We start from the raw sequence: 12699 nt of genomic DNA on the forward strand, positions 1-12699 counted from the left end.
GTGTGTGTGTGTGTGTGTGTGTGTGTGTGTGTGTGTGTGTGGGTGGGTGGGTTAAGGAAAGCAGGCCTAAGTTGGGTAAACACAGATTCTATTCATCTCTGAAAGCAGGAAGTGCAGTACAGACTCAAGGCAGAGTGCACATAAGCACACGCTAACGCACAGATGCACTTTCTCTCCAATACATACATATATATATATATACTCATGAATCTCAAGCAAGTTGAGCTATATAAAAATATATTCGTAACTAATAATCAAGATAAAATAAAGTCAGTCTCGACTGTGTTGTTTGTTCATTGAAGGATACATTTAAGAATTTTTTATTCAACAGTTAAGACTTCAGTGAATGATTCAATTGAGTTGTTTTATGTCAATTTTAAACCAAATGACTTTCCATGTATTGTTTGTGTTTTGTAGACAAATTTCCTATGTTGGAATAAAATTATGAGAGCTTTCTAAAGCTATGGCATGCACCAGTTATCTCCATATCTTGTAATGTGGTCAGGATATGTTTCTTCAGTCAGGAATTTCCCAAAGAAAAAAAAATCTGTTTAATATTTTAATACGTTTTTATCTTGGCTCATGCAAATAGTGACTCTGAAAGATACCGTCTTTGCAAAACATGTCCGTGACTATAAATTAATTATCTTTGATGTGACAAGATATCAGACTTTGGTCTTTTAAAAGCCCTGTAGTGTATGTTTAGCATTAGCGTGTGATGAACTGAATTATTTCCTAAAGAACCTTTCATTTCATTGAATACATTGAAACATTTCTTTTACCAACAGTTTCTTGTACTGAATGAAGCACTGAATCATTTCCTAAAATACAGTGCATTTCCCAAACAACAATTGGTGTAAGTGAACAGTGAATTATATTGTTTCCTTAAGCACAGTTAATTCAAGCAAATGATGCAGCATTACACTGTAAAGAAATATTACATGCAATTATTCTGAGCACAGAGATTCACACTCGTAATGTATAGCCAACACATCTGCTGGTCAGTGCAACAACGGATCTCTTCCCCTGTGAACATCCTGAGTGTTGTCTGAAAGCTGGCACAGGCAAATGCCACCACAGACCCAGAAGCATGTATCCTACAGACAAGAGCGGCTTTATGTGACAAAGCCCCACTGAAATGAATACGAATTTTCTACCTCTAAATTTGGTTAATAATCATATTAATTAAACCAGGATTTCTTGTCCCTGACACCTCACTGTGTATTTGTAGTCTATAGCATTGTTCAAATGATGTAGCTGTCCTTCACATTGTGTTAAAATTTTATGATGAACGGACCAATCAATATGCTCCAAAATTACATGAAAAACAATCATTTTATGACTTCCACTGAAATTTAAGGTTTTTTCCTTCTGCTATAATGTTACTATTTTGGAGTTCTTTCTTTGGACAGTGCCAAGTTTTAGTGGATTCAAATGTTAATTTACAGTTAACCGAATTGTTAGTGAATATCATGCCTTAAGATTACTAACAGAATAATATCCCTGCATTTTAAAACGCTAAACTGCAATTGTTCCTTACAAAGAAAAGATTAGAAAAGTAAACTGGAGGGTGTAGCACTCAGTTAGTATGTGTTAATAGGTGCTTGTGTGGTTCACTGGCTTGGTGTGGTTTGCCCAGGGGCCAGAGAGAGGAACTGACAACACTCTCTGGTGTTCTATAAATGGGCTGCAGCAACAGCCCAAGTCACATATATTAGTGAATCTCGAAAGGTAGTTAGTAGCAAAAAGAAATAAATTAGTAAAGCCTGGGGTCAGATACTGGTGAACTAATGCTTAATATTTTTTTAACAAGGTTCAGACATATAAGCTAGAAACTGACAGGAAATTACATCATGAATGATGACATGGCGGGGTCTGACTGGGCAGATGTCTGCTGAAGTTTCCCACTGAAAGGGGAAATGATACTGAAGGTGCACCTTCAAACTGAGTTGATATTAACTGGACGCTAAGCTGAGAATGGACAAAAGAAAAGAAAAGAAAAGAAATAAATAAAAAATGAAATAAATAAATAAAACCCTCCACACAGGACACTTCTGAGACTAATGTTGGATGTAAACAGTGTGTAATGTTCCACAGTAGAAGTTCATACCAGCAGCAGAGCCTCAAGCTGGTTGATGTAGATCTCCTCACTGGCCAGAAATCCAGACAGCACCAGCTTCTTCATTTCCAGACCCTTCTCAACATCCCCCTGAAAACAAAGGAAGAGGGTCAGCATGTTCTAAAGACATGTTTTTACTGACTGGAGTCTCAGGAATGAGAAAGAAGCTCAGCAAAGCAAAGCTGGCCTGCAGTCTGGAGCTCTAGATAAAGTCCTGCGCAAAACATTGTTACAGAAATCCAAAGAAAATCTGTGAGACTTGATTACAGTGCTGCTTTAAACAAGTGTGGAAAGAGCTGGAACAGGAAGTCTGTGAGAAAAACAACAAAGTATAGACACACCAGGGCATCCAGGCCAACACAAGTTAGAAAGGGAGAGTCTGTGGGTTAAACACACTATCATTTTGTTATTTTAAATGTGTTTTTATGCAAAAGAATCATTTAATTTGTTGTGAACTCAGAAGGCAATTTAACAATATATAAAATCATAAAAACAATAAACATCACCATTAGCTTATCTGTAACAGAACAGCAGACAGACTATAGCACACATTTGTATTTTGTCATTGCTTAGTACACATCTCTATGGTTGGTTTGCTTTGGCCCGAATACCGATTTTGAGATAATCTGACCATGGCCAAGAAACAGCTTGCTATTTCCACAGGGCTTGGCATGTTTATATTTCCACTAGAAAGACAAAAGAACTAGGGAACCCTCATTAGAAAAGCAAAAACAATGTTTCTCAGACCCCGCGCAAAGAGACTGAGAGAGATCTGATGGTGCAACACCCTTGTAAACAACATTTCCAGATTTTTAACAGTGTTTGTTGATTTTCATACACTTTAAATAAGAATGTGATGTCATCAGACACTCTTACATCAGCTGCTTCAAAGACGTCATCACACCCACTTTGTTAAAGAATTAAACAAAAAAAAAAGGAACTAGTCCATAAACTACAAGATGACTGGACATTCCTCCTACACTGGAAAGCCAGCCCTGAAGTGCATTATGGCACATACAAGAACAAACAGACCCTGTGTTTACACGGAGGAAATGTACCACCCCGATGACTAACAGCTAGTAAACCACCTGCTAAATATAGTCTCCAAATTCACACCAAACTACTTTCAAGTTTTTGGTGTATTCTCACAAACTCGTTAAGGCCATAATTCACCTGTATTAACCACAGGAGTTCACTCATCATATCTAGATTTTAAAAAATGGGCAGATGGGTCTCATGCCAGAATCAAAGTACACAAAGTTTGACGTGATTTTGTCGTATCCAAACAGTAAGTTGTGTGACACAATTGAAGAACAGAGACGTGGCATTTTGGGGACACAACAACACCACAATGAAAAGTCTAGCGTGTTCGTTTTTTTTTATTTATTTATTTATTTTTTTAAACCTAGTCTGACATATCATATGACATGACGATGACCAATAAGAGGACAGAGCACTTTCTGGCACACACACACACACACACACACATATATATATATATATATATATATATATATATATATATATATATATATATATATATATATATATATATATATGCAGAAAATTCAGACACCTGAGTAGAAGGCCATGCACATTTAACGGGGTTTCAGGGCTTGACCAAAATCAGAACTACACAGATGAAGAGAACATTCTGGAACAGAATACATCACTCTAGAACTACACAAATGGGGGGAACATTCTAGAACAGAACTCGTGGTGTCAAATGTCAAGAACAAAATAAATAAATGTCAAAGTTCTTAGAGAGAATGTGAGTAAAAGAAATCTAAAATTGTGAGAAAGGGGTAATATTCTAGAAAAAATCTAAACGTGAATTTAAGCAGATTGTATGTGGCGGAGAATATTCCATACTGATGTGACTACTTTAAGAGAACACAACATCAGTATGACAAGAGAGAACATTTTACAAAGGGCACTGAACATTCTAGAACAGTAAGAATGGAGGAAAACAGTCTAGAACAATGCTGCCCAACACTGGTCCAGGAGGCCGACCAGAAATAGACCTCACTTCATATTAAAAATGTATTGCTGTAGTAATTTAGTAACAACATATGATGTAGCGTGATAGGCTTACTACACCATTATGGTATGTTTGCATACCCATGTTCTAGAACGTCCCAACCAACACAAACACACAGCATGCCAGACATTTTGTAGATGTTTGTCTTGTCAAAGTACTCTGATCCTAAGAAGCTAAAAGGAAGTCTGTGTGGTCATCTGTCTGTACTGGATTCTGCTCAACAGCTAACAACCCCCTTCTGCTCCACCCACAGTCAGACAACCTGTTCCTGGCATTGGGTACTTTAGACTGATTTACAAAGGAAGACAAGGCTGTTTATATTGATAAGACTGATGGAAACAGCATGAATAATGTGGGACAGTGATCTTACTGATACAAATTACACACTGCACAAAAGCATACTGCCTGGAACAATCAGACAGAATATTTTTTCTCCCAAATATTACCAATAAGAGTAAACAAAATGAATGGTACACTCGTAAATATGCTCCAACAGAAAGCTGCTACCATTATGTAAATCCTGCCCTTTGCGGACAGTTTTGTTTGCAAGTTACAGCTGAGCTTTGTTTACTGCCCAGAGTCTACTGAGAGTCAACAGGTATCAGCCTCACAGACACCGCCAGCTTTAATCAGCACAATCAGCAGCTCTTCTTTCAGCTGGCACACTGACACGATTAATAAAGGGGAGATATATTTTTCTGCTAAGGATTTTATTAAGCATAGATCAACAGTCCACAAGTGCATGCACAGAGCATACTGTCCAAAAAAACTCCAATAGGCTCACTTTAAAAGAGAAAGAAAAAAAACAACATTCATATGTTTTAAGAGTTAATAAAACATAACAATTTTTCCAAGCACATTTTGACAATCTCTTTTGGCCAGGTCGTTGCATAATGTTAACACAATGTAATAGGTGGCTGTTGTTTTCACAAGGAATTGTTGTTTTGTCAAAGTATTAAAAACAACTAAAAACAGACGTAAAATGTCACAAAATTGAATTAAAAAAAAGGTACATTCTCATAACATATATTCAACAATTATATGTGTAACATATAGTAAACAACTAAGTTCAGATTTAAAATGAGCAAATAAAATGCAGGTGATCAATGCAGGTCTATTCAAAATCATTAACTTTTGTCCTCACTGTTCAGCAAGGAATCAGATAAAGCTCTTTAATAACTTAATAATTATTAGCTAGGATTTAAAAAAAAAAAAAAAAGCTGTGTAAATTTATGCCTGAAATGGCTGGTTAACATGATGGGCCATTACAATATTTAAAAAGTATTGCTAAATGAGAACATTCATTCTAGGATATTTAAATCAATATTGGTTCATATTAAATATTCAGAAGGCTGCCCGACCAGGACGAAGTGTGTGTTGTGTAAAAAAACTCTGCACTGAAAAAGTGTTGATTTTATACACAAAAAATTCTTAAGTGAATAGAGTGTAAAGCACGAATGGCATGCGAAGAAAAAAAAAAGAGAAAGGTGCAAGTGGGTTAAGTGTCTCTCCCTCTGCCAGCAGCTAATCAATGTAAGCATTTTATAAGCATAATTTTGGACCACTGAATTGGCTACTGCTATAGTTGGACATCAGTATCAAAGTATATGACTTACTTATTCCAATAACACTGACTTGTCCCACTCTTTACATGCTGTATAAGCTTATAATGTACAAGAGTCCACCCACAAACCAACTCTGACTTCTAATGTTTACTAAGGGAGTCTTTTTGAATCCACATCTGCTAAACGTAGACCGAATTACGGATAAAGCTACCATGAATGAGTGTGTATGTGTTGCCGCATAAATTCTAACAATCATTAATCCATCAGTCTACAATCACTCACGGCTCATGCATGATGGTACTTTGACTACATCATGTTATGTTAGCAAAGATGAGGCTAAATTTACACTTACATTCTTGGCATTTGGCAGATGCTTTTATCCAGATCATCATGTATGTTACAAATGTAGAGGCTAATGCAGTTTAACTGAGACTCAACACTGTATTTGGAAAAGCATGGCGTTATGGCCTGAACTGGAATCTGAACCCAAATCTGCCATGAGGAGGGCAGCTTTTTTACCCAGTACTCCATATCAAACAACGTCACTGGCTGTGTCTCAGAATACAAACTGAAAGACAACAACAACACAGCAAGAAAACTGGACACAGACAATTAGATTGCAGTTTAGAGAGCATAAGGTCTACCCCACAGGAGGAAGTGAAGGAGACACGACAGAATGATGATGAGGAAATACCCTGGTGCTATAGCTATGCGGCTTCAGCAGAGTAACCACTGTAATAAAGCAGTAAATCTGGGTTCCACACATAGATATTTGAAATTTAGACAGACAAACCCAACACTAACACACACACATTCAGTAAAGTAATTCTGCAAAGACAGATGTCTGCAGCAATTAAAATAAACCAAATGAATCCCAAAGCACTCTTTTTAAAAACATAAACTATATTAACTTGGCCATAGGTATCATTCAGGTCTTTCATAATATCAGTGTCACCGATTCTAGGCCTGAATTTTGGGGGTGAGATATCTATATGAGATGTGTTCTGGCTAATAGTACAGATGTGATATTTCTATTAACTTAGCACTACTTTCATTTTTACCAAGAACATCAGCATGTTTTCTAGTCTGACTTTTAATGAGGAACAAACTGTGCCAGACTATCATTTCTTGACCTCTGTAATACTAGCTTAAATGTAATATGATGTTATCAGCATATGCATGCACAGAGACACACTCTTAAGCAGCAGTGACGTAGTTCATGCATTTGCCTCTTCCTGAAGCGAGTTTACACAACAACGAGAACATCTAATAAGCACGACTCCACTAGCAAGGTTCTCTTTTCAACTCTCTAATTCATCATTAAGATGATTTCTCAGTGATCATTCCAAGTCTGATCGCTGCTAAGATTGGTTCAGCTTTCTGTTCCTTTTCTCATATCAGCTCTTGCCCGGGTTTGAGTCAGTGTGTTTTTGTGACTCATTTGATGGTAACTGTAGTTAATGGCACACTGTCCACAGCAACCTGACCAAACACGGCGCTAGAAAACTAACCTCAGCAACAGCAAGAGCACACGTGTCAAATAGTGGCAACCCCAGGTCAGCATGTCCTCTTTATATAACAGTCATTACAAGCATATGCAGTGCAAAAAACTGATCGAAGATCAGAACCATTCCACAAATAATATGATGCATGATGATGTGTGGTCTAGTGCCAAAGCATAAGGCTGAAGAAGGTGAGTGTGTTATAAAATAGTAGCAGTGTCATAAAATATTTGCAAAAAATTCACTGTTCATCCCCGCCCCCAACACACACACACACACACACACAGATATATATATAAATAACTCCCCCACACTTGTGGCACAGTGCTCTGCAAACAGTGACGGCACAGTGCAAAAAAATATACAGCGACACAGTACTTTCCACTTCTCTCTTCTCTATTTATAGCCAGTTAAGAGTGAAAAAAACTGCCTTTAAGCTGACTGTGAGATTGCTAACTCTCAATCTCTCACCCTTACCTTGAAGTGCGAAGCATCTGTGGGTGTGTACGAATTCTCCAAGGGTGTGTATGGACAGTCAAGATCCAGGTCCAACTCATTTTCAAACACATCTTCCTCCTCCAAGACTTTATCCAAAAAGCACAACACCTCCTCTTCTTCCTCCATGCTGTGGCCTTATCCTTCACTCTCTCTCTTTCACTCCCACACTTTTTCTTCTTTTTTCCCTTGATTCACCACACCGCAGGCTTATTAGCTTCCATCAGTCTTTCCTTTCTCTCTTCCAACTCCAATAAAGAACTAACAGTTTGCAAATTCCTGCTCTCTTTCCTTTCTTTTGCCTTTCCTTTCTCTGTTTATCCGCTGTGCAACAGGTCTCCCCACTTTAAGTAACTTCCACAGAGCTTTCTCAAAAGCAGCAGTGCTCTCTTCCTCTGTTGAATGCACACACATCAACACACATGCGCGCGAATGCGCACACGCACTCTCGCTCTCTTTCACACACACACACACACACACACACACACACACACACACACACACACAGTCGAATCCACACACACACACACACACACACAGTCAAATCCTCTTTGGCTGAACTGACCAACCAACTACAGACAGACTTGAAACACGCCTGCCCCAGCTCCTCCCACTGTCTGCAAAGACTTTTTCCTGGTGTGTTGTTTTGAGTGTGTGTGTGTGTGTGCGCTCTTCCTAGCTTAAATGAAATATGGGCATATGTGCTAGCAAAAGTTAACACTAATGACATCAGGCTAAATAAGAGTTACAAGAGTCTAAGCACTATTCCTTTAATAGGTCTAAGGGTAAAGAAATTTATCTTAATACTATATATATATATATTTATAATATGTTCCTTATAATCTGCTTCAGAATATAAAAAGTTTATTTAATAATTATTTGTTCAATTTATAATACTGGAAATAAAATTATGTAACCAAACGTGCGCAATATTTTTATTTTATATATTTTTTCAAAAATTATTTTCTATGAAATATGTTTTGTGATGAACTTGCTGTGAAATGGCACAGAAAGAAGGACATAGGCTTGTTTCCAATGAGAAAAGGTATATTTTCCCCACATATAAAAAGTGTATTTTCCCACATTTTTCTCTGTTGGATTAGCGGGACCATACGTGGCTTAGGAGACATTAGGTCAGAAAGTTAGCAATATGTTTATGTCACCTGACTCAACAAAAAATTGACAGCTTTTTATACTGGTCATTTTCAACAGTGGCCCTTGTCTTAATCATTTATTTTTGGAAAATGGTAAATGCTGGGGTGTTGACGTTACAATGCCTCATATTGTGAATGCTGGCAGTAGCTCTAGAATTTAGAGAATTTAGCTCTTTAACACCCTTTCATTTCTTTAATACGCTACATGACCACTTTCCCATTGGAAAAACTTGCCCTTGGTCTAAAATGGCAGCTTTCAAGATGGCGGCCATGTTCCGGGCATAGCCTAAAACATAGGCCCCTCACCCATTACTTGATGAGATATTCAGATAAAAGGGTGTCCTGTGACACACACTGTATATTAAATATGCATCACAAATGTTTATTCTTTGGCATATCTGTAGTATTAAAATTTGTTTAATGTATTCAAAACCAATTAGAAAACTGCTTTAAAGTCAACAATAGATATTGTGCATTACATTTGTAATTCATTTCAAATTACATTTGCAAATGAATTTCAAATTACACATATAAGTCTACTTTCTGAAAAGGATATTTTAACACTCTTACATTTAGAAAGATCAATAAATTATGTCATTTGAGCAAGTTTTACTCCATTAAATGAAGCATCCACTACGAAATGAAAAACTGACAACACACTTTCCCTTCAATCCCATCATCTGGTCATCAGGTGACACACATATACATGTATTAGTCTGTACTCTCTCTAATGTCAGATAGCTTCAGCTCTTGCGCACATGCCATTCTGCTGGCTAAAGGAGGAAACAGCATATGAGAAAGCATGTTTCAATGCTTCGAGTATAATCTAGTCTAGAGCTTCTGATCAATAATCAGGAACACAAAAAGCTGTGTGCGCTGTTACACTGAACCCTTCATTAAACACTTAAGCCCAACATTGCACAGCAGCTATATCAGGGTACCCCAGAAAAAAAAACGCACACACACACACTTCCCCTATGGCCTGATTGTAATGTTCTCATTGTAATTAACTGTAATTAAGTGCCCGTTTGACTAGAAATTAAATGAATAGTGGTCTTTGATTTTACACATTGCTGTATGCAAATTATCCCTCAGTGCATAATTCAAAGAGAATAGACTGGTTTAAAAGACTCGTTATTTCAGCAGGAATGGGTGGGGCTATCTGCCATGGATTATTTGTGACATCACAAATTCAAAACAACTAATTCAAAGTTGTTGTTGTTTTTTTGTTTTTTACAGATTAGCCTCTGGTCAACTTCTCCATGATTTGGGCTCTATCTGAAAGAGCATGGCTTGTGTGTTTGCAGGACCTTTCCTGTACACTCACACAGACACACACAGACACACACAGAAACACACAGAAACACACAGAAACACACAGAAACACACAGACTCCTGTGCAGAAGCATAACATTTGGGAATATACTGCCCTGTGTGACTAATCTGTTGTTTGGTGTACTTCCGCTTCCTTTGGTGCTTCCCGAATATACTGAAGTGTTCTGACGGAGTAAAGGAGAAACAACATAAATAAAACCGAAAGCTCAAAGCCAATTCCTCTTTTTAGCATGGAGGAGTCTTGATGGGAATTCTAAAATAGGTTCACTCCATGTTCAATAATCACTCATTATCACAGTTAATTTTATTGTCTAGGCATCCCTTAAAGGCTGTTTAGAGAGGCAATTACAACACCATATGATACATGGCTCTGATTCCAGCCTTATAATTGGATTTGATATGGGTTGGTTGTCTTGGCATGCGTGTTGTATATTAGCACATAATTCTGTGTTATGGTATAATCATATATTCTTGTTATTAATGCCAGCCGCTTGGTGTGTATTTCCGACTGTAGAGTAGACATCACCAACAGATGCACGATCATAATCACATCACCAGCAGGTAGTTGCTTTAAAAATTATCAGCATTGGACAGATCTGGTCAATACTGCATTAGAAAATCTACAATGCATTCAGTTTAGTGTATCTCTGCATGATATGTCTCTGTAATGTAATCAAACTTGAAATAGGCCTCTTTTCTATATAAATGTCTATTTGTTGACAATGGAAGACACCTAAATGAGAAATGTTATTTATTTAGTACTGGTCCAGAATTTCTGTATTGGTGCATCCTTAATAGGTTCCTATGATCTTTATGATCTGTGCTCAGCTCAATTCAATTACATTTTATTTGTGTGGACCCAAGTGAGCAAGAAAACATGAGGAACTGGGATTCAAAAGAGGGATCCATGCTCCTTTGGTCAAGAGTGGATAGCAAAACAATAACACAAGCCAAATTAATCAGCATGAACAAAAAAAAAAAAAAAAAAAAAAAAAAAGAGTATACAAAAATGAATATACAACAAAAGTGGACAGATGACTGCTAATGGAAGATTGTCAACTTGAAAACAAGAACAAAATCATTTAATACATTAAGAAACCTATCCACGAATGAGAAGTTAATTAAATCCAATGACTATATATGACTACAATTCAGCTCTTGTTTGTAACTTGATGACTAGAGCTGTGTGTACTATAGGAGAAACCGTTTTTGAACAGGATTTGTAGTGAAAAAAACACTCCTTCGAATACTGAAATGCCTGAATATGCACCTCCATATTTTCACCACTAGATGGAGATGAAAGCATTTGTTGTCGTTTTTTTTTAAACTCACAGACTTGCTCATTACTGGCTACACTTGCATCACAAACCCTAATCCAAAACTTAGTCATACTGTGAATTTGAAACCTTGCAAAAGTAAAAGGTCTGTAATTTATTTAATGACGTGTTCTGTAATTGGTATTATACTGTAGTGAAAACAAAATGGACTGAACTAATACCCAGGTGATGAAGTGGTGTACCATGGTGAGTTCTTAGATTGCGTAAACTGTGTGATGAAAGAGAAGCTCTGAAATGTGTGTCACCTTCCTGGGAATGAACTTTAACATTTATCTGAAGAGATTGCTGTCTTTTCACTGTGGGTCTGAAGGACAGGATGGGTGTTAAAATCGCTCGGTGTGAAAAGAGAAGATGAATACAATCTGTATAAAGTTGCAGGAGCAGGGGTCACTCATTCACACAGGGTCCAAATGGAAAACTAACACTGGCTCAGATTGCACTGAGGAAAGCATATTAAAAAGCGATGGATAAGGTCAGGCTAGTGTCAGCAAGGACAGAGAAGGGTGGAGAGATGGAAGAGAGGAATAAAGAGAAAGAAATAAAAAGGCATGAGAAGGAATGGAAGAAAATGGAAGAGAGAGAAAGAGAAGTGTGCTAAGGATTCCTGCTTGACATTTACATGAAAACACAGTGGGGGGAAAAAACATGCAATGCACACATACACACACACACACTTGCAAACTAGTGCACACAAGTGAGCTGTAGTCTCTGGACACGGCAATTCATCACATCCGATTTTAATGTCTCCAGAAACCTCAAATCCAATCCTATCACTCGCTTCAAATACCTAAATACTTCAACAGCAGCCAGTGTGCCTTCTCACTTCATCAGTTTTCAACAAAAATATTCACTGCCTCTTCTTATGTAAGAGTTTAGGTAAAATGCTATTACGCAATGAACAGGAAATAAAAAGTCTCCCCTGTCATAAACAGGACTGACAGCTCTACTTCCATAAACTAAGCCACAATCAAATGTACAACAGTCCAAGAGAAAAATCATTGCTGTTTTAGGAATATCTTACTGAACTGGCTGAGAGGTAACACTTTACATCATTCACAAAGCTACAGAACACCTGCATAAGGCTAACATTTAGCTGGTATAAACCTACATAAATATTTATAAAGGTTTACTCCAACAAGTGTCAGGTGTCA

The 12699-nt window shown here is 37.3% G+C and overlaps 1 protein-coding gene across 5 annotated transcripts in view; it reads right to left on the bottom strand.

Annotated features, from left to right (window-relative positions):
* The window catches only part of abr (ABR activator of RhoGEF and GTPase), a 145929-nt gene that overhangs the window by 80423 nt on the left and 52807 nt on the right, over positions 1–12699 (bottom strand). For 4 of the 5 annotated variants that reach the window (XM_066658591.1, XM_066658592.1, XM_066658594.1 and 1 more), the window contains exon 3: positions 2111–2209. In XM_066658591.1, coding sequence (XP_066514688.1) covers positions 2111–2209 — 99 coding nt within the window. Of the gene's footprint in view, positions 1–2110; positions 2210–7704; positions 8070–12699 lie in introns of those variants that run through there. The other variant, XM_066658595.1, reaches the window with a different exon arrangement.

Source organism: Hoplias malabaricus, chromosome 2, assembly GCF_029633855.1.
Source record: "Hoplias malabaricus isolate fHopMal1 chromosome 2, fHopMal1.hap1, whole genome shotgun sequence".
Lineage (NCBI taxonomy): Eukaryota > Metazoa > Chordata > Actinopteri > Characiformes > Erythrinidae > Hoplias > Hoplias malabaricus.